Source organism: Brachyistius frenatus, unplaced genomic scaffold, assembly GCF_029030835.1.
Source record: "Brachyistius frenatus isolate BFR_SWC_R1_liver_20210118 unplaced genomic scaffold, ASM2903083v1 Contig_5, whole genome shotgun sequence".
Classification (NCBI taxonomy): Eukaryota; Metazoa; Chordata; class Actinopteri; family Embiotocidae; genus Brachyistius; species Brachyistius frenatus.
In genome coordinates this window covers 1,032,791-1,053,070 of record NW_027210604.1, presented here as the reverse complement: position 1 = coordinate 1,053,070, position 20,280 = coordinate 1,032,791, and the positions used below count along the sequence as shown (strand labels likewise).

The 20,280-nt window shown below is 45.5% G+C and overlaps 1 protein-coding gene across 1 annotated transcript in view; it reads left to right on the top strand.

The window, feature by feature from the left end:
- LOC138631313 (polypeptide N-acetylgalactosaminyltransferase 10-like) overlaps positions 1–7,128 on the top strand; it is an 83,559-nt gene extending 76,431 nt beyond the window's left edge. The window contains exons 9-12 of the mRNA XM_069716163.1: positions 1,612–1,833; positions 2,478–2,594; positions 5,657–5,806; positions 6,879–7,128. Coding sequence (XP_069572264.1) covers positions 1,612–1,833; positions 2,478–2,594; positions 5,657–5,806; positions 6,879–7,043 — 654 coding nt within the window. The 3' untranslated portion in view covers positions 7,044–7,128. The remainder of the gene's footprint in view (positions 1–1,611; positions 1,834–2,477; positions 2,595–5,656; positions 5,807–6,878) is intronic.
- Positions 7,129–20,280: the final 13,152 nt, after the last annotated feature.

The window sequence follows — 20,280 nt, the reverse complement described above, 5'->3', positions numbered from 1 at the left end:
ACATCACAGCTTCCTCAGACCAGATATATAAAAAGAGGTAACGCTGAAACATTTCAGTCTTTTATTAAGGCACCTTGTAAATTAGCACATAATTCAGTTCAGTGTTGTATCCCGCTTTCATGACTAGAGACAAGTCGCTTCTGTTTTTTTTTCCATCATCACTCGCCTCCCGACGCTCGACGACAGGTCCTGTATGATGACTGGCCTCCTTTCCACTGAGCGGCTTTGATCATTTTGTCATGTCAAATCAATCAAAACATCAAGGATGGCACGAAGTACAAATGGCGGCTCAGCCTGCGTTTCAGTGGCGACACGACGCCCAGAAACATCCGCCGCTAACGGACCACTCGAGTTTCAGCCGTTGAAGTGGATTTCATTCCCTCCCAGAAGATTTCCGTTCGCATCGACAATCGCTGTTGATATTTTTTGCACGTGATGTAAATGTTAGCCGGTACAAACACAACGGGTAGCCTTGGCTGTGCTCTATTATGAAGTCCACCAACACATTACTTGTATTATTCTGCATCCTGCTTTTCCTCTTCCTCTCAAACGTGGGCTCTTGAAAATTCAAGTGTGTTAAATATAAACTGTAGCACCACGAAACGAAAGCTGGATCGTCCGACAAGTTGTTAGGAACAAATCTACTGGGAATCACTTGACTCTGAGGGTTTGAATGGATTAACGATGTTGAAGTGAAACTGAGCCCCAACTTGTCACCTTATCCTCAAGGAAAGAGGACTTAATACGCGTTGGTATTACCAGTGGATTTCACGAATTTGCAGAGTCGAATGAAAATTCTCGGCGGGTTTACTGTTGCACGCACGCCCCGTCACATCACACACGTTCCCGCAGCTCCGAGTCCCCAATCTCAATTCGTTGCTTTCACTTCACGACCTGCCGTTTTACTGCTTTAATTCACTGTACGTCACCTGCTCATCATGCAACATCCAGCGCTAAAGAGCCCTGATTTTACCTCAACGGGACCAAAATCAGAGCTGAAAGCTGATTACTGAAAGAGTAAATGTTGCCCATCGGGCCACTACATACACACGTATGTGTCATGCGTGTAAATAGGCTGTTTTCTGGTAAAAAAAAAAAAAAAGAAAGAAGAATGTGGTGACTGAGTCGTGTGTGTTTTTCTGAAGAGGTCGCTGTGTTTGAATCGCTGCTCATTGTGGATTTTGTATATTATGTTGTGTATGTTTCGGTTTAATGTTAGTGAAATTGTACGGCTGCTATCTCGGCCAGGTCTCCCTCGTAAAAGAGATTTTGATCTCAATGGGACTTCCTTGGTCAAATAAAAATGCCATAACTCCATCATGAGGTGATAATACTCAACGTCAATGTTGCGTTGACAGTTTGTCGCGCTGCTCCAAAAACCAAAGTGATGCCGTGTTCATCACGTTCGCACTGAATTAGCAAAGTTTCCCCTTTGGGAGAAACTGCAATCATCTGCTTCTTATTTAAAGAATCAACTCCATCACAGCAAAGTTATTCCGGTCTGCGTCCGTGGATGAAGCTCCCGAGCCAAACCGAGTTACCGCCGAGCCTCATCAGAGCAAAAAGAGCACCTAAGATTTGGAGTAAAATATGCACTTATTGTCATTCCAGAACCTGAAGCGCGTGGCCGAGGTGTGGATGGACGAGTACGCCGAGTACATCTACCAGCGGCGGCCCGAGTACCGCCACCTGTCGGCGGGAGACATGACGCTGCAGAAGGAGCTCAGGAACCGACTCAACTGCAAGAGCTTCAAGTGGTTCATGAGCGAGGTGGCCTGGGATCTGCCCAAACACTACCCACCGGTGGAGCCTCCTGCTGCTGCATGGGGAGAGGTACAGCCTGTTAACAAATGCTTTATAACAAGCCAATGGAAAGAGTAGATCAAGATCGACGAGACACAGCATCGTGAACATCAGATAAAAACAGCTTGAGCTCATTTGTTTGGTCCCACGTTAAGCTGCTTTTTCTCTCTAAATGTATTTTAGATATGTTGGCTCGTGAGCCAGCGCTTCAGTCTGAAGATCATTTTTTCCCTTTTTCTTGTTATTAGCGTCTCGTTGTTTTTTTCTCCAGTGGTGTGTCATGGCGGGCGGGAAGATTCCGATCATTAGCAGCAGCTTCTTCAAAAATGACTCGAGAAGCAGTCAAAAAAAAAAAAAAAGAATGCCATTTGGCTCCAACAGTCCCGACTGGTCTGTCGTACCAGACTGCTGCCGGGAAATGTGCTCGGATCGCACCCTATTCAACAAGAACAGGAGCTTAATTGGGATCGTCCATGCTTCTCAAAATACATCAAATTTGGGGTGTAACACTGCTTTAAATCTGCCTCGGCGGTTTGACGCCTTTTTTTTTCTTCATATTCTTGAAGGACTTCAAACTGTTCCTGGATGAATGACGATGGCTCCTGCTGACTGACCCCTCGACACCCGTGTCCTTTTGTGTTGACGTGACTTTCTGTGCGTGTTTGTGTTCGTAGATCCGTAACGTGGGCAGCGGCATGTGTATGGAGAGTAAACACTTTGTGTCCGGGAGTCCCATCCGCATGGAGAGCTGCGTGAAGGGTCGGGGCGACGTGAGCTGGAGCCACGGACAGGTGAGCAGCCAAAACCTGTGTTTTGATTTGAAAGTATGACTTGTTAACCTCGTTCCAACTCCTCAGAGCTCAGTTTTCATTTTGAAGCTTGAACGGGTATAAAGTAATGCAGAAGACGGGCAGGCAGAAGTTGACGGAACATTTTCGCGCGGACGGGGCAGTATCAAAGAAAGCATGCGAAATAACACAAAAATACGCCCGAGAAGTTCCTAAACACACGCAAACGTGTTCATTTATAATGTTTCCAAAAGAAGGAAATGCATGTTCAATATTTTGACTCGTTTATTATAACTATGAAATCACTGGATCAAGTCGATGCACACGTCGCTGTGAGCATCTTCTTTGAAAAGCTCACACGGAGGTCTAATGAGAATAAAGTAAAACTGGGTTTATTTTTAAACCTGCTTTTGTATAGATGACGCATTCTTCGGTCTCTGCCCCGTTAATTTCCTGCTGGCTAATGTGACACGGTGTTTGAAGAGCCGTGGGCCGGACGGGCAGCTTCACCGCGATCCGTCTCTTTTCTGTAGGCGGCTGACTGAGGCTTGTGTAATCACCACACGTTAAACAATCTAAAGTATTTCTCGTTGATCATTAATTCATTTGTCGAAAGGGAGAACAGCGCAGGGGGAAACGAGCACAACCTCGTGGGCAGCGAAGTACGCTTGACGTGCTTCCCGCCGATCCGCCGTGGGCGGCGCGAAAGGAAATCTCTAATCCGCAGAATTAACAAACTGCTACTGTGGGTATCGATGAGAAAACGCCCGTCTTCACTGGAATAAAAGCCACGAATGAAACCCCGGCGTTTCCTTTAGGATGCATGAGCTGATTTGCGAGTGTATTTGAGCAGATTCGGCGCGCCGGCGTCCGGGCCTCCGCCGCTCTTGCGGGCCGACCTGCAGCGGTTCTGGCTCGATGGCCGGAGTGACGAGCCAGAACTGAGCCTTTTTTTTTTTTTTTTTCGGTCTACCTTCGTTTATAGCGAGACGCACGGACACTCGCACCGAGAGAGGGAATCGTTTGGGGCGGCCCACATGTTGCTGAAGGCGAGGCAGGAGTTCAGAATCTCCTAAGAATGGAAACGGGTTGATCTGCCCAGACTCTCTTTGATTTGATTTGCTGCAGCAGTCATCCTTCAGTCCAATACTGAGATCACGGGACATAAAAAGGGTCCGAAGGAAACTTCTTTTTTTTTTTTAAATCTCAGTCGAAACTTTTGGGTCGTGAGACAGATTTTCTGTGTCTTTCCGAAGAGGAATCCCAAAACTTTCGGTTTCTCTCCTGAGATTTGACTGTTGTTTACATATTGTCTCTTTAGTAATTGTGTTTCTTCAGCTAAACACACATAAATATCACGCACAAAGAGCGCTCGCAGCAGAGGCTTTATTATCTTCGCATTGTTCCGAAGGACTCTGTTTGTACTCGCACGTCAGACTGAAGGCCTTTAAGCCCGGCTCATAATACAACCTTAATGGATTGAATGTCCCCTTTTGTTTCCACAGCTGAAATACTGCGCCTCAGAGCTCTGACAGTTTAATTGCTTTAATCTGAAGATGCATTGTAGTTTAATTTGTGTCACAGTTGCGATCTGCATTCGGAGCCAGCGAGAAATGGATTCGCTGCAAATCACTGGAGGCCTCTGGCAGCTGTCCTTGTCAGGGCTTTTTGGTTCCGTACAAGAGGAGATGATGATGACGAAAGTTTGTGGAGCTGCTTCAGTCCATCACGATCACGGAAAATGAAATAATAATAATAACTTTATTTATATAGCACCTTTAAAAACAGAGTTTACAAAGTGCTCTACAGAGAAGCAAAGCATAGTCGTACATAACGTCAATACCGGTAAACATTTAAGAAAACAGGAGGCAAAAAAAGACCAAACCATAAAGGTAATGAATGCAAGAAAACCAAACAAATAACCAAGACGAGCAAACGGAATAGAAAACAAACAAATGAATAAAACAAACAAACAAAAACAGGGGAACAAAAGAACTGCATAACCAAACAAGGACGACGTCACTTAAAAGCAATTCTATAAAAATGTTTTTTAAGAAGTGATTTAAAAGAAGTCAGTGATTCTGCGAGCCTTATCTCCTCAGGTGGGTCGTTCCAAAGTCGAGGGGCTAACTAAGGACTAGTTGGAGGCGGGAGAGAGATTTTTGGTTCATGCCAGAAAGGAGGGAGTTGCAGTGGTCGAGTCGAGAGAAAATGAGTGCATGAATTCCTTTTTCCAGGTCAGAGTGTGAATGGGTTTGATTCTGGAGATGGTTCTTAATTGAAGGAAGCAGGACTGGACCATTTTTTTGGATCCGCGTTTCAAAGCTTAACCGAGAGTCAAACATTACTCCCAAGTTTCTGGCGACAGGTTTAATGAGAGAAATAATGCCACACATGATCAACAAAATGCCGATGAATAATGAATGCGAAGTACCACAATAATACTCAAATAGTTTGCCAAGTCGGGGGGAACCTCCTCGACACCTTTTTTTTTTTTTTTTTTAGATTTCCTCCACAAATTTAGAAAAGCATCACGGTACAAAGGAGCTTTAATTTGGTTCAGCCAATAAGTGTGAGGGCTAAAGCCGGGGGAGGAAGAAAGTATTGTATTAATGTATAGTGTCAAAAAATATTTTTGACATTTTTACTCTAAAAGGCGGGATCAAAAAAGTTCAAGGTTTCTGTTGGGCACAGACCGAGTACATCCACAGTCAGGTGCACGGAGCACTTGCAATTATAACACGGACCTGAAACGGGGAGAAAGAAAAAAAAAGCCTCGGGACCTTTTTTCGTTGCCGCTTTTTCATAGTTGAAATGTCTTACTTGAAAAATAATTAAAATAGGAATAAAAAAAAATTAAAAAAAGGTCCAATTGGTTCACTGCAGGCACAAAACTTCGAACTACACGCATTGTGTTTCTAACTTTGAAAGACTTTAACGTCTCCCTCCGGTCCGTTTCCTTCACGTCGCCGTTGAGCGGTCCCTTTTTTTTTTTTTTTTTTCCCCCTTTCGCTTCACACGCGAGAACAAATGTGACAACCCGACACGACTGTGTTCCCCCGCAGGTGTTCACCTTCGGCTGGAGGGAGGACATCCGGGTGGGCGACCCCATGCACACTAAAAAAGTCTGCTTCGACGCCATCTCCCACAACAGCCCCGTCACCCTGTACGACTGTCACGGCATGAAGGGCAACCAGCTGTGGCGCTACAGAAAGGTGCGTCAGAGACGCGTCGTCTTTACGCCTTCGTATTTCAGAACATATTGTTCTCTCCCTCCGCTTTCATTTCAAAACGTCTAAATGCAAATCGCTTCAAAAACGAATGACTCCGAGGCCAATTCATCATCCGCCGAAGTCTTTGCACATTTTGGAAGGGAATCGGAATCTACCCCGAAGCTGATTGAATATTAATAGGACCTCGTTATGCAGCTGTAAGCTCCCGTCATAACACTACGTGTCATACGGGAGGGGCCACGTTGGTGGGACTTAATGCGGTCACAAACGAGCGTGTTCGCAGCAGTAAACAACCAAATGGAAAAGCTTCATTTCTGTAAAAAAAAAATGATTTCGAATGCATGTCGAAGTCCCTCGGCATAACAAAGCGTTTCCTCTTGAATGGTGTAAGTGCTTGATTGTCCTCGATCCGGGCCGTAATGCTTCAAAGTTAACAGAGTTAGCTAAAAAACCTGCACTTTAAGCTCATCTAATGGACCCATGTTGTATCAATTCAGATTTCCATTTTTTTTTTTTTATTACAAAGCGGATCTTGGTGCTGTAATACATACGGTGTCGGAGTGTAAATGCTCTCAATCCGTGATTGGTTATTCAGAAAAGAGTCAGCCAATCAGAAGAGAGGGCCGGTGATATTAATTGTGCCTTAAAGACAAAAGACACAAAACCAAATTTTCTTGGAAGGGCTCCAGAGATGAGCTTAAAAACGCAGATGTAAAACTGCGCCGAGACTCAAATCCACAAAAATATCTTTCTTCTGGAAATCAAAGCTGCAAATACAACGCTCGATCAGCGTAAAGCCTCGGACCTTTAAAAACAGAAATATAATAGTGGTGGGTTTTTTTTTAAACCGAGAGCGGTTTGTAAATTCTTTCAAAAGAGATCACAATCTACAAAATAAGGATCAAATTTCTAACTTATATTACCGGTACTTGGTTCCAGTACGGGCCAAAACTGGAATCAAACTCGGTACGCGGCGTCCCGCCTGTGACGTCGTGGCTTCGCGTCACGGCGTTTACGATTTCCTTCCCCCTCTCCCCTTTTCTTCGCCCTCCAGGATAAGAGTCTGTACCACCACGTCAGTAACAGCTGCATCGACAGCAACCCGAGCGAGCGGCGGGTCTTCATGAACACGTGCGACCCGTCCTCCCCCGGCCAGCAGTGGCTGTTCGAGAGAACCAACGGCACCGTGCTGGAGCGCTTCAACCGGGCCGCCAACTGAAAGACCCCCGTCGCATCCGAGAGGAAAGGACTCGCGCAGACGTGCAGCTTGCTGGGGTGTCGTCTCCTCCTCCTCCTCCTCCTCCTCCTCCTCCTCCTCCTCCCCCCCTTTACCTCACGCTGAGGTGACAGCTTTTTCTCTTTGTGGGTGCCGGGACACCGTGGTGGTGGTTGGTTGGTGGGTGGGTGGGTGAGGGGGGGGGGGGGGGGGGGGTGTGTTGGTTAAACGCATCACTTTGCGGAAAAGACTTGAAGAGTTGAGCTCTGATGGACGGGTTCGTGTCGAAAAGCGACTTTGTGTGAGTCGTTCTGTCACAGTGGTGCCGTGGCAGCGATTAGCTGACATTCCTCCTCGTTCCTTTTTTTTTTTTTTTTTTTTATTTTTTTATTTCCTCCGCCTTTACCCGTTGTCTTTCTTTCCAGTAGTTTTGTTCCTCCCTCTGTCCACCTACCTTTTATTTGTCTTTTTTTTTTTTTATCCTCCGTCTCTCTCGTCTCTTCTGCTCTGCCTCTGCCTTCGTGTCCGTCTCTATCTCGCCTGCATGACTGCACCTTTGCCCGCCTCCACTCTCCCTCTCAAATCCCCTTATGTCTCCTCCAGCTCTGACAACCTCCCTGGAGGGAGGGGGGGAGGAGGGGGAGGGGGGGGGGGGGGGGGGGTCTCCTGCTGAGCCAAAGTCATCCTGACACCTGGGTGAAGCCAGGCAGAACCACTCTGAAAATCACCTGGTGAATTGATTCTCCTTTGCAACCCCCTTATCCACCCGTCTGTCCCCTCCCTCGGCTTGTACCCCCACCCACCCCTACCACCCACACCCACCCCTACAACCCACCCACCCACCGGTCTGCGGGCGGAGCTGCCTCGAATGTAGCTGGTGGAAAAGATGACGAAGAGAGCGGAAAGGAAAAGCTATCGCCACCTTTTGCCACCACGCGCCTCGCTTCTTACTTTTTTTCCTTTTCTTCTCGTGCCCTCCTCGCCGTATTTATCGATGAGTCGACTCACGTGCCCCCCCCCCCCCACCCCGCCACCATGAGGACCCGTTTGCCGTTGTGGTTGTGATAGTGCGGGCAGGAGCTGCCATTACACCTCTTTGACTCCCCACCCCTCCACCCCCCCCCCACCTCTCTGCTTGCTGTGCGCTTTTTTTTTGCCGCCTCCCAACCAGTCACCGGAACGACCTGGTCACGGGCGGCCGAGCCGAGGGGTGGGGGTGGGAGGGGGGGAGTCCAGTCACTCCACAAAACAGACGCCCGGCCCCGGACGACTCGCTGTGCGTGACTGGCAGGCCAGCTGATTCACAGCGGGGTGCCGCCGCCCGATTGGCCGGCAGCCGAGCGCTGACACATGACTTTAGCGTAGAGTGTGAGCAGGAGGAGAGACGGGTAGAGGGGGCGGGGTGGGGGGGGGGGAGGAACTATTCCTGATGGGCTCGCCAAAGGTAGATCTGGGATTGAGACGAACGTGGGGGGGTGGTGCGGGAGGGGTCGGGGGGAAAGCATAAAGCACTTACAGGATGATAAACTTGAATGAATTCTTAGTGCCTTGTTGGAAGAGGACTAGATGTTGTGTGGTGTGTGTTTGTTTTGTGTGTGTGGGGGGGAGGAGGGGGGGGGGGTCCAACAGGACGGGTCCAGAGCAACATGAGGGAACAATTCACTCAATTCAGGAAGTCACCGTTTTGTTCGAAAGTCAGTGAAAAATCGTTTGTTTGCCATCCAACAAACAAAACAAACAAAAAAAGGTTGGGATTGAAGATGACCTGCGGTGCAGGACATCGAACGCACCGCCGGCTTCCTAAGCGAACGCACACGTAACCGCTCGCTGTGAATAAAGCTGAAGACGTCTTTGTCCACCATAGTTGCTCCCGCCTGCGAAGGTTAACTTCCAACCCTCAGAGGACCCGCGTCGTATTTTAAATCATGACATCGATGTTGTGGTGTTGTCCCCCCCCCCCCCGCTCCCCCTCCACTCCCCCGCCCTGTTCAATCCAAAGTACTTTAATGGGGGAAAGGGAATTAACCGTTGCCGTTTACCAATGTTGCCACCCACCTTTATAAATCCCTCTGACTTCTCGTTTGTTTCTTCCCGCGTTTTAATGAAATGTCTTTTGTTCGGAGGCTGCGCTTCAGCTGACTTTTTGATTGATTTTTGTTTGAAACCCTCCCCCCCCGTTTGACATGATGTTCTGGGATGTTCTGGGATGTCCCGGTCCGTCGCCTGCACCGGGCCTCTGATCCGATTTGGCGAGGCAGAACAAATGTACAGCGTTCGCCATTTTAAATCGTCACATCCCGGCGTTGTGCTCCGCGTCCATTCTAGCAGTCGGCAGGAGACCAAAAGAAAAGAAAAAAAAAGTCATATCCTCTCACAGACCTTACTGCAAAAGTATATTTTTTAACCGCACATTAGGCCATCGGCAATTTATATGCAACGTTTCTCCTGCCTTCTAAATAATTCATCATACAGTATGTGTCTATAGGGCTGGGTCCCAAACTTTAATACTATCTAGTATAAAAAAAAAAATTTTTTTTTTTTTTTTTAAATGCCTCATCATTAGGTTCAAACTTTTATGGTTTTGTTATAAAAAATAAAAAAATAAAAAAAAAAAAGGCACAACGTTTTCTACCTTTACACAGAAGCAAATCTCAGAGGTAGTGAGTCACAGCTTCCCCCGTACGCAGCCTCCCCGGCCGTCCTCGGGCGGCTCGGCTCGCCCGCGTGGATCAAAGCGCTCCGTTTCAGCCGAGGCGGATCTGCGTCTGATTTCTCTCACTTCGGCAACACGGACGTACGGGTCGCGCGACGGCGGACAGCGGACGTTATCGTCTTGGCGTTGACTTTGGGCGCCGTCGTCGCTCCACGGCGAATAATTCGCTCGGCCCGAACACGCACCGACGGGCGTTTTTTTGGGGGGGGAAACGTCGGTAAAACGCATCGTCTTGCGTGTGAAGCGTTTTTTTTCCCCGACATCAGAAAATAACCCGGTTTACACTCATCCCCAAACTGCGTTAAAAAAAAAAAAAAATGAAAGATTTCTACCATTAAAACGTGATTTTCTTTCTTAAAAAAATTATTTTCATACAATTACTATTCAGGAACTGGTATTAAAAATTCAGAATGATAATCAGCCCTGTAAATGTGATTTGGCCTATAAACAACAGTCTCGCGCCTCGTTTTGTTTTAAACATCGCCCCCTCGGTCTGTTTCCAAACTCTCACTTTTGCTCTCCTGACCACGGAGCATAATAAGAGCGAATAATGATGATAATGGTAACAAGCTGTTCTGTGGGACAGGATCCAGGGGATTTTGAGAATACTAGACATCAGTATGTTTATGAACCTCTGTACCCGTTGCTGTTCTACACAAAACCCACGTAGCCACTGACAGAAGTTAAACTTCATAAAAGAAAAAAAAAAAAAAAAAAATCCGGTTTCACTGAAGATACTGAACTGATCTCTCGGGAGTAATTGCCCAAAATAGCGCTAACTCGATCCCTTGGAATAATGCTTATTAAAATGAAGCTTTTGAAAGTTGTTGTTGTTTTGTTTGTTTGTTTTTTTTTTCCTTAGAGTACTTTGTACCTTTCCTTTGCACATGTGAAGTATGTTTTTATTACATGAAAGTGTAACTTTGGTGGAGTTTTGAGTCTTTTGGGTGACAGTTTACATTTGCTTTATTCCAGTTTTAATCCGCTGTGGTCAAGTATTTAAAAGACATTATAAGTACGACATGAAATACTCCTCGATACTCACGCTACAGCATTAAAAAAAAAAAAATTTACAGTTTAAGTACACAAACATCTTTTCACAAACACACAATACTTTTCCACAGTTAGTGGGATAGGGCCATTGTAAATATGCTGCCACTTTTTTTTTTATTTAAATTTTTTTTTATTGTAATGTCAAAATAAGTGGTGATTTATTTGTTTTCCTCCCCCGTGTTGTCATGTTCAAACTAAAGTTTGCAGAGCAATGTAACACAATCTTATTTTATAAGAGCAAAGGTTTTTAATGTCAACGGCCGGCGTCGGCCCGTCACACGATGTTGTGTGCGTTTTGATGTGTAGGGAAGTGTACATTTTGTATCTCCAAAAAAAAAAAAAAAATATCCAATATTTTTTTCTACTGACATTGCAACTGTAAAAGTGTATTTAGGTATTTAACAAGCTGTACAATTAAAACTGGAATTGTATGATATTTTTGCTGAATTGTAAAATAAAAAGGTTTCTATATTTGGATGAAAAGCTGTCTTGTGAGAAATGAAAAACTAAACTTGATGAACACAAGCCGCCATGTTGGACAAAAGTAACCTCGATACTATGTTTTTGTTTTAAAACAAGCTTGTGTGCATTTCCTGGTTTTTGTCCTCTAAAAATGGCAAATTGACTTAACGAATGTGGGCTTAGATTTGATTCATTATATAGCCAAATGACACAAATTTGCCCTAAAGGGGCTTTTCCATCTGTATCGCGTGACACCCTCTGACGTTAGACCCTCGTCAGTCGTTCTTTCTGAGCGCTCGCCCCCGCAGACTTCATGTCACCCGACTCTGGCTTCATGTATTTATTTATTCAGAAAATGGTCAGCGTGATCGATCCCCTCCAAAAAAAAAAAAAAAAAAATTGTTGCCAGAAATCTTACCATTTTTAGGGTCCCGAGCACCGATGGTTATTTGTTTTTATTTTAGTGGAGTCGTGAGTGGGCGTGGCCAAATCCCCCTCCCTATCCCCCCTTTACGTTCTTGTCATTATTCTCGTCTCGTTTCTTTGATAATAGCAAATAAAACGTTTTAGAACTGATGGCGGACGGACAGATCGACTTTTCTGGTAAGTAAAACTTGAAATTGGAAAATTGTTCGAGCAACCCCACTCGTGGGTTTTGTTTTTTGAAGACTTCCTTGATACCCTAACCCTCTGAGCCCGGTTCTGTTGGAGGCTTCTTCCGGTTAAAAAAGGGGGAGTTGTTTTTGTTTTTTTCCTCCTTGGAGGCGGCGGCGATAACGGAGCACCAGGTGGACGGAGAGGCGGCTCATTCCGGCCTCAATCGTTTCCCCTAAATAACTTCGGCGTGGGACGTCTGCGGCCCAGAGCTTTCTAATTCTCCCCCCCCCCCCGTCCCCTTTGTCGCTTGTTGTTGTAGGTTTTGTGTTACTTTAATCGCCTCCGTGACTGATGGCGCAAAAACACACTTTTCCACAAGCATTAATCCCATAATCATTTCCTCCGGCGTCTTACGGCTTTCAGGTTTCGGTGATTCATCGGTGGCTGGAGTGATATTGCTTTTGCGAGTTGGCCCATTTCTGGGAGTCTCCCGGGACGTCGCGTAACGCCCAGCTTGTCACGGCAGTTCTGAAAAAGATAGAGAGAGAGACAGAGAGAACCTTCGGGTTCGGTACGCTGTGGTGAGAACGCTTTATGGCATCCAATGTTATTGGAGCTATCAGGTAATTACAAACAAACAAACAAAAATCACAGTAAACCGAACAGTTTTGCAGTAAAATGCTAATTGAGTCGCATTTGAAAAAAAAAAATGTTTTAAAAAAAAAAAAGTCTTGTTTTATTATTGGAACCCTGGTTTTAACATTTCTCGGTGTGTGCTAACCAGACTGATGCGATCAGCTTCATAGCTTGTGTTTTTGTTTTTTTTACTATTTGTATTTATTTCCAGTCGATTAGCAAATAATCGGCGTTCCCTCAGACTCGAGAGGTTTAAGTGGGACAGAGATCAGGTTATTACATTAGCACGGTGTCCCACTAAAGATATCCATTACGTTTCTTTATTGGGCTCAGCACCATTATAAAAAAAAAAAAGGAAAAAGCCAATCCAATTGTCTTCCGTAATTTACTAATACCCTCCTTCTCTCTCTCTCTCTCTCTCTCTCGGCCAAGAGCTCCCTCACCATTACGCAGCAAAAAAAAAAAAAAATATGGGAAGATGTTTCAATGACAGCGTGTCACTGTTTTTTCGTTGCACGAGGCTTTTTTTTTTCCAGATTATTTTTGACTTCAGTGCCTTTGTGGGAGACAACAAAATTATGAGAGACAAGAAAGTTTAGGGAGGAGGAGGAGGAGGAGGAGGAGTGATGTGCAGGAAAGGTCACGAGTCTTAAATGTCAGTTGCATGTAAAGCAAACCAGAAGAACAAAAATGATAGTCTTACTGGCCGATGCGGAAGAGTCTTCAGCTGCAGTACCACAGGGTGCCACTAGAGGTTGGTTCTAAGAAAGCCTCCGGCTCCATAGACTCTCATTCGACTAATCTCGTAAAAATCTAAGTCAGGAAAAGTTCACCACCTGTTATTTCAGGGAGATTTTTTTTGTTTTGTTGTTGTTTTTTTAGCTAAAGTCACTCCTTCTTATTAGTTTTCTGGAGGTCCATCGGAAGATGTATCCGTTTGATTGACAGGCCTGTGGTGCAGTCAGGTTACGGTTATCTGTGGGCGGGACGTAGCGTCGTCGGGTTTCCAATCGGATCCAGTCACTGCTTGCTCCCCCCCCCCCCCCCGGCTCGTCCAAATATGGTCACTTCCTGCTCCAAACTAGCAAAATGGCGACGGCCAAAAATCCGAACTCGTGGCTTCTGAAACCAACAGGTGACGTCACTGTCGGTTGCCGCTACGGCCGACGGAGCTACCCAACTCCAGATTCAGACTTCCAGTATCTTGACAGTACACAATCGGTTTAAAAAAGGAGACCGAAATAATGAATGTGTTGATGGAAAAAGTTCTGAAGACAGCTCGGCAGTCAGGTTTGGTCTCACTGGCCTCGGCTTTGGTCGTGTCCGACTATCATAACGGCTTCTCCCTGCAGCAACACGCTTTGAAAGGGAGGCGGCCTCCGAGAAAGTCTGTGGAGCTATTTCCTACTGCATTAAGTAGACTTCCAGTCAACCCGACTGTTGAGCCGTCTTCATAACTTTTCCATCAACGCATTCATTATTTTGGTCTCCTTTAAAACAATGCAGTGGACAAGAGAAGTACCAGAAATGAAAAGTGTACTCTGGATTAAATAATGGGTTGTTTTTTTTATTGCAATTATTTGTGTTCGTTTCTCTCCCTTCGTCTCTCTCGGCTTGTCGGCTCTTTGTTCCGCGGTGTTATGTTGTTGTTGTTTTTTTGGGGGGAATCGGCAAAAGATAATACAACCCCAGACTGGAGCGATGAAACGTCTCCAACCAAACCTCGCTTCAAAACAAACTAACAAGCTCCGAGACCGACACGCCGACTGGTCCGGACCGTGAAATTCAAAACGACGCCGAGCTTCTGAGCCGAAGCAGAAACCCGTCCGTCCGTCCGTCCGTCCGTCGATTCCTTGTTAGCGAGAGCAGCCGACGTGAGAAAGTAGAGGCGCCACTTCATTGTTTGAGACGAGAAGGAAAACCTTTTTCTTTTGAACTTCAGCCAAATATGGGCGCTCCGTCTGTGATCCAGTTCTCTGCCGTACACACACGCACACACGCACACACACACACACACACACACACACACACACACTCCAATTAAAACCAAAAGCAGAATTGTGATGCTGAATGAGTCCACGCCGAGGTTGATCTTATTTCCTCAAAACCACTGACATCCGAGCCTGGTTCTGTTCGAGGTTTTCTCCCTGTTAAAGAAGAGTTTTTCCTTCCCTCTGTTGGACGTCTTTTCTCCCTTAAAAAGGGGAGTTTTTTCCCCTCCTACCTTACGTGGGAATTGTCGGGTTCCTCTGTATAATGCTGTAAAGTTCGGCTGGAAGGACTTTAATATGTTAAGTGCCATGAAATAAAGCCGCGTTGTGATTTTGGCCCCTGCAGAAACCAAACTGAATTGAATCCGTGTCCATGAAACGTTGTGTTTCGATGCCATGTCATGATGCGTTTTATAAATCTAGAATATTTCCGCCGGAAGTCAGACGAACCTCTGACAAAAATCAAAGAAGTGGGTTCACGCGCGTTCCTCAACAGGTGCAAGATAAACGGCTTTGGATCCTTTTAATTGGATCCATTAAGATAAAGTAAACAAACACTTCAGTATGAACTGAACATAATGAACACCTGGACTTCTTCGTGTGAACATTTGTTCCCTCAAAGTTTCCTCCAATGATCCGACGCTGGGCTTGAAGGAGCTCCAAGGTAATAAAAACAAGAAAAGCGAGTTTGTAATCTCCTTGCATTGATTAAATAAAAAGGTCAAACATTTATTTATAGAACCATGACACTCTGAAATACTGATGCTCAATTGATTTTTTTGATTTTTTTTCCAGCTGGTTCTGATTGATGAATGGGGCCCATTGTGATTCTCATGCCGTGGTCATTGGGGCCGTGCTGTGGCAGTAAGAGCGGGAGGAGTCTCCACTGATTTCACATTGATTCTTTCTGCTGCTAGAAACTGCAGCTATGTGCAGAATTGACAGCGACATTCATCATCGTCTGAGCTGTTTAAAACAACAGAGTCGGGACAAAGTTTGAGGTGGAAGCGCTGTAGTGACCGAGTGTGGAAGTAGAAGTCGGAAGGATGCTGCGGACGGCGTAGGACCTGCCTGTCCACGACTAGAAAATTAAGTAAAACCTTTTCTTTTTTTTTTAAACTATAATTCTTTACTTTAAAACATTCACAAGTTGGCTAAACTTATCCACAGTAAGTGGAGAAATAGCGTTTTTGGACGTTTTTTTGTTGTTGTTTTGTCCAAGACCCCGGCCGTTTGTTCGCGTAATACCACTTTCTACCACGAGATGGTGCGGTGAGTCGCCGTAAGCTTCCGTTTTGACGTCAGCTCAACACGTGGGGAAGAAGAGGAGGTGCGTTTCTGCAGATGCCAACATCTGGTTATGACGAATGGAAGTCGTGACCATGACAGACGAAGAGTGCGGAGTTGGTTGGAGAGGAAAAGGAATGACGTTTAATGCCCTGAACTCCTCGTGTTCCCGGTGAGTAAGCAGCGTTTGACAGCCGCATCTTGCAGGACGGTCCTCTCCGAGTGTCTGGGATTCAAAGCGAGCGCATTGGAGCTGGTTCAGGGTCAACTTATCTTTATTTACACTGTACTGCCTCTGTATAACGTTACTGGTGTGTTAAGTTTTACTGTTTGTTAAATACGCGGTTCAGCGCAGTTGTAGCAACTTTTTTTTTTTTTTTTCTTGCAGCAAACAAACAAGCAGCTGAAGTTGGCTTCCCGTTCGTCACTTCAATTGGGAAAGTTACTGTTTTACAGTTAAATCTGTTTTTTTTGCACCATATAAATGCTTTAAAAAAAAAAAAAAAGCAATAAAAAGCCTTAGCTAGATCTAGAACCCACTCAATTTTTTGTTTTTACTTTTTCTGAAAATGCAGCAAAGGGACGGAAGGGGGGGGGCTAAATAACCTGACGCACATCTGCATCTCAAATGAATCTTCAGGTTCCAGCTTTCCAGATGTTGCGCAACACTTTTATATGTGGTATAAAGTGTTGAGCTGCTATCACCCCCCTCCCCGCACCACTAAAAAAAAAAATATCGCTCTACGGTGGTTCTTTTACGTGTTAAGGGCTGAAAAAACAAACCCAATAAACAGAGTATGATATATGCAGACGGTCACCCATTACTAACTGTTAGTTTGATGCTTCGATGCTCTCGGTTTGCCGGCGAATACCCAAGTATGTCGGTGGTCGCTGCGTTCATCATCATGATATTTTGATCAAACCTGGCTTTCATAACAGTCCGTGCATAACTGCTGTTGTATAATGCGTGTGTACTCGCGTATGCCTGCTTTGTGACTAAACAGCAGTGTAGGCGGTAGCTGTTGTATCATTGTTTATTGTGTAAATCTGGCTTTTCCGACGAGCCAGTGCCCAGCCTATACATGTTGTGCACGTTTTCTTGCATCATTATTTTTTTTTTTCTCCCTTTTAATAGACAAATATAGTGTGTTTTACAGCATATATATCGTGTACACCGACCTTTCTCATACGGGTGTTGTCGCAGTTCACACACACACACACACACACACACAGCGGCATCCCCCAACCACACCCTTCACTGGAAACACGTTCCCACGGTTACGGTTTACTGGAGCAGCGTCTGGCGAAGTGTCGGGAAATGAGCACGACGTCTAGATATGTTAAATGACTTGAGAAGTGACCAATCCTTTCCCCCAGCGTGAAAGAATTACACGACTGGGAACAGGTAGGAAGTAGTTTGACGTTTAAAATAGTGGCTGGGAAGCGGGAGGATGCAGATTAACTCTCGGACGACTTCGGGTTCAGCGAGTTTGACCGAATAACTAGAATTGATCAGAAACGTGGACTTTCGTTGGCAAATTTGTCTCTTGGTGAAGTTCCCCCAAATAATGTCAAACTTCAGGGTGAGGACTTCTTCTGTTAGGCGGAGGGTAGAAGGTCAGGGGTCGGAGTTTGGCATGCGGTTGTGTAAGCTGTTGCTCAGTTAGAAAAACAGGCTGCCCACTTATTACAAAGTCGGCGGTCTGATTCATCCCGTCATCATTTTCGAGATGTCTTTATAGGCCGCTGCCTTTGCTTGTAGCTCACAGTGTGTGTGAATATTTGAAAGTGCTTTGGGTGAAAGTACCACATAAATGCAATCCATTTAAGCGGTAATGGTAATTCTCATCTCCTGGTGAATCGTGTCTGTCTGAATGACAAAAAGAGATTTCAGTCAGGTTGCAGGATCACTACTTTGTTGCAGCTTATTGCACCGCGGTTGATAAATAGTGCGAACAAATGGTTTCCTCAAATGTGCACTGAATACCGAGAAGCTATTGTTGTAAAATAGCATATTGTGTCCAGCGGGAAAAGCCTGTTGATATTCTCGGTACAAATATCTGCATCGCAATAAAAGTCAGAATGATTATTCTACTTTATGAGATTCTCCACAAAGGAGACAAAGTCAGGAGTTGTTAAGGCGGAAATGTAAACACCGCAACGTGCAGAAAGGAAAAAAGACCGACGGGAGAAAGGAATGAAAGAGAAATGAGGATCGGCATTGACGTGTTTAAGTGTCATTAACAGGCTTGATTTAATAGAGCTGATGGTTCAATGGACCAAGAAGAAGAAGACTAATGAAAAGGGTTAAGAAATGACACACACAAAAAAAAAAGATTGGGCAAATGACAGAAACTTAAAAGAAGAACCAGAAGATGAGATATGAAAAAAAAAAAAAAAGTCAAGTTCAAAGACTTAAAGAAAGAAGTAATGACAGAAAGAGATGGTGGCAACAAGTGGAGATCACACAGTGAAATGGAGACACAGAAATATATCAGGCGGATAAAAAATGTTTTTAAAAAAAAGAAAGAATGGGGGTAAATAGATAAAGACAACCAGACAGTTCAAATATTCTCGGGATGAAGAGACGTACGGCCTCATTCGTTTCCTTCCGTCGCCGCCCTCCGTGCTCAATTCAGAGCCGCCGCTCATATCGAATGTCTGCCGTCGGGTTTGCAGCCGCGACACGAACCGACGGCGACACGTGTGGGCGCAGCGACAGTAACGCGAGATGTCGCGTCCGTTTTTCCGCCCTCGCTCAACGATGCATTTCGGTCGCGGTATCCGTCGGCGGTTGCGGATCGGAGGGAGCCTCCTCGATTACCGGGGCAGGAAGCTCCCCCGCTTCCTTCCGGCTCCTTTCCGAGCCGGCTCGGCCGGAAGCTGCCGACTCGATGATTTTTATGAATCATAAAAAAAAGGTTTAGTCGCGACTGTGCTTTAAACATTCCCCAAATTCATGTTTCGTATACGTGTTGGTGGCACGCTCTGGAATCTTTATTTTAAAACATCTAAACCATTGGATGAAAAACCAAAAATGAAAAAGAAAAAGAAGCACATTAGAATTTGAGGAGAATGAAGATGTAATTTACAGAGGACGTAAACATGAAAGATAAATGAAAGTCACGTTTCAACATCCGAGAGGCTTTTTGGTACAAATGCACAAGGATTTTTTTTTTTTTGGAAACATTTACGAATATTAAATGCAAACTAGCGTACTCAACGACATAGCGGAGTATTTTTCAAAAAAAAATTTGCAATTAAAAAAAAAAAAATGCTTTTAAAAGGTTTTTTTTGCAGTAAAATTATAGAAATTTGAAAAATTATAAAAACTAATTTAACATACGGTATTCCTGTTGTCGACAACATTTTCAAAGATAGATCGCAGCGTTTTTGTTTTCTCTCCCTAAAAGATTCATCTTAAAAATGTTGTAATACGCGTTGTTTGTACACTTAAAAAAAAAAAAAACAACGTGTCCAATCCGTTTGGTTTCTGACCAAAAAGCCTGCAAAGCCGGCGTTCCCAGCGGCCCCCCGTTTGAACTCCAGCCGGGATGTTTTTCATGTTCATCCAGCCTCAGACATCAATACATCGTCTTCGTGCGCGTGTTAGCATTTTAGCTCGGAAGGCTTTTTGCCGGCCGAGTACCACCTCGCAGAGCGGCCGACACGTCTGTAGCCTCTTAGTCTCGTATTACAAAGTCGACGCCGATCAGCGTTAAGGGAACTTACTCATTTGGAAACGAAGTCTCGTTTCCACCCCGTCGAGCGACTCGAAGCGGCAAAAACACGCCGTGCCGCCGCTCCGACACACTGAGAGGAAAGAGCGTCGGCCTGGAGGGAGAGTGAGCGGAGTGGTGCATTTCTTTTTTTCTTATTCCAGGTTTTTATGTGTGTCTTTAGAAAAGAACGGAGCTCTTCTGCTGCGGAGAGTAACCGTCGAGAAACCAGACAAATATCCTTCTGAGCTTAGAGTCTGCTTACTGTCAAAATTCACCTAAAAAAAAAAAAAGAATTATTTAATTCGGCGCCGACTTCAGCCCGGTCAGATTTGTCTTCCGGCGACATCTAGTGGCCGGAAGAGAAACCGCAACTGAAGATTCTTTCGTAGGTCACCCACCTTTTTCCCTCGCCCGCTCCCGGACGGAGGGAACGGCGCGCCGAGGCCGAGGGAGGACGGCGAGCCTTGCGTCCGAGAGGGCTCTTTCGTCAGACGGCCCGCCGCGGAGGGGCGATCCCGTCGGATGGCTCCGGGCCCGGAGGGCGACGCTGCTCGCTCTCTCGCTCTCCGACGGGGAGAGAACAAAACTTGTCGGGTGGCCGTCACCCTCGCGGGCCTTTGTTTATTAGACTGTCAGAGCGAAAGCTGGATGTTTATGTGAAGAGCGCAACCCGCCTTATCCGCCGTAAATCGCAAGCCGAGCGCTCCTAATTGGGACACGGAGGGGTGGGAGAGAAAAAAATAAAAGAAATGAAACGCTCGTGCCGAGGAGGGAAAAAA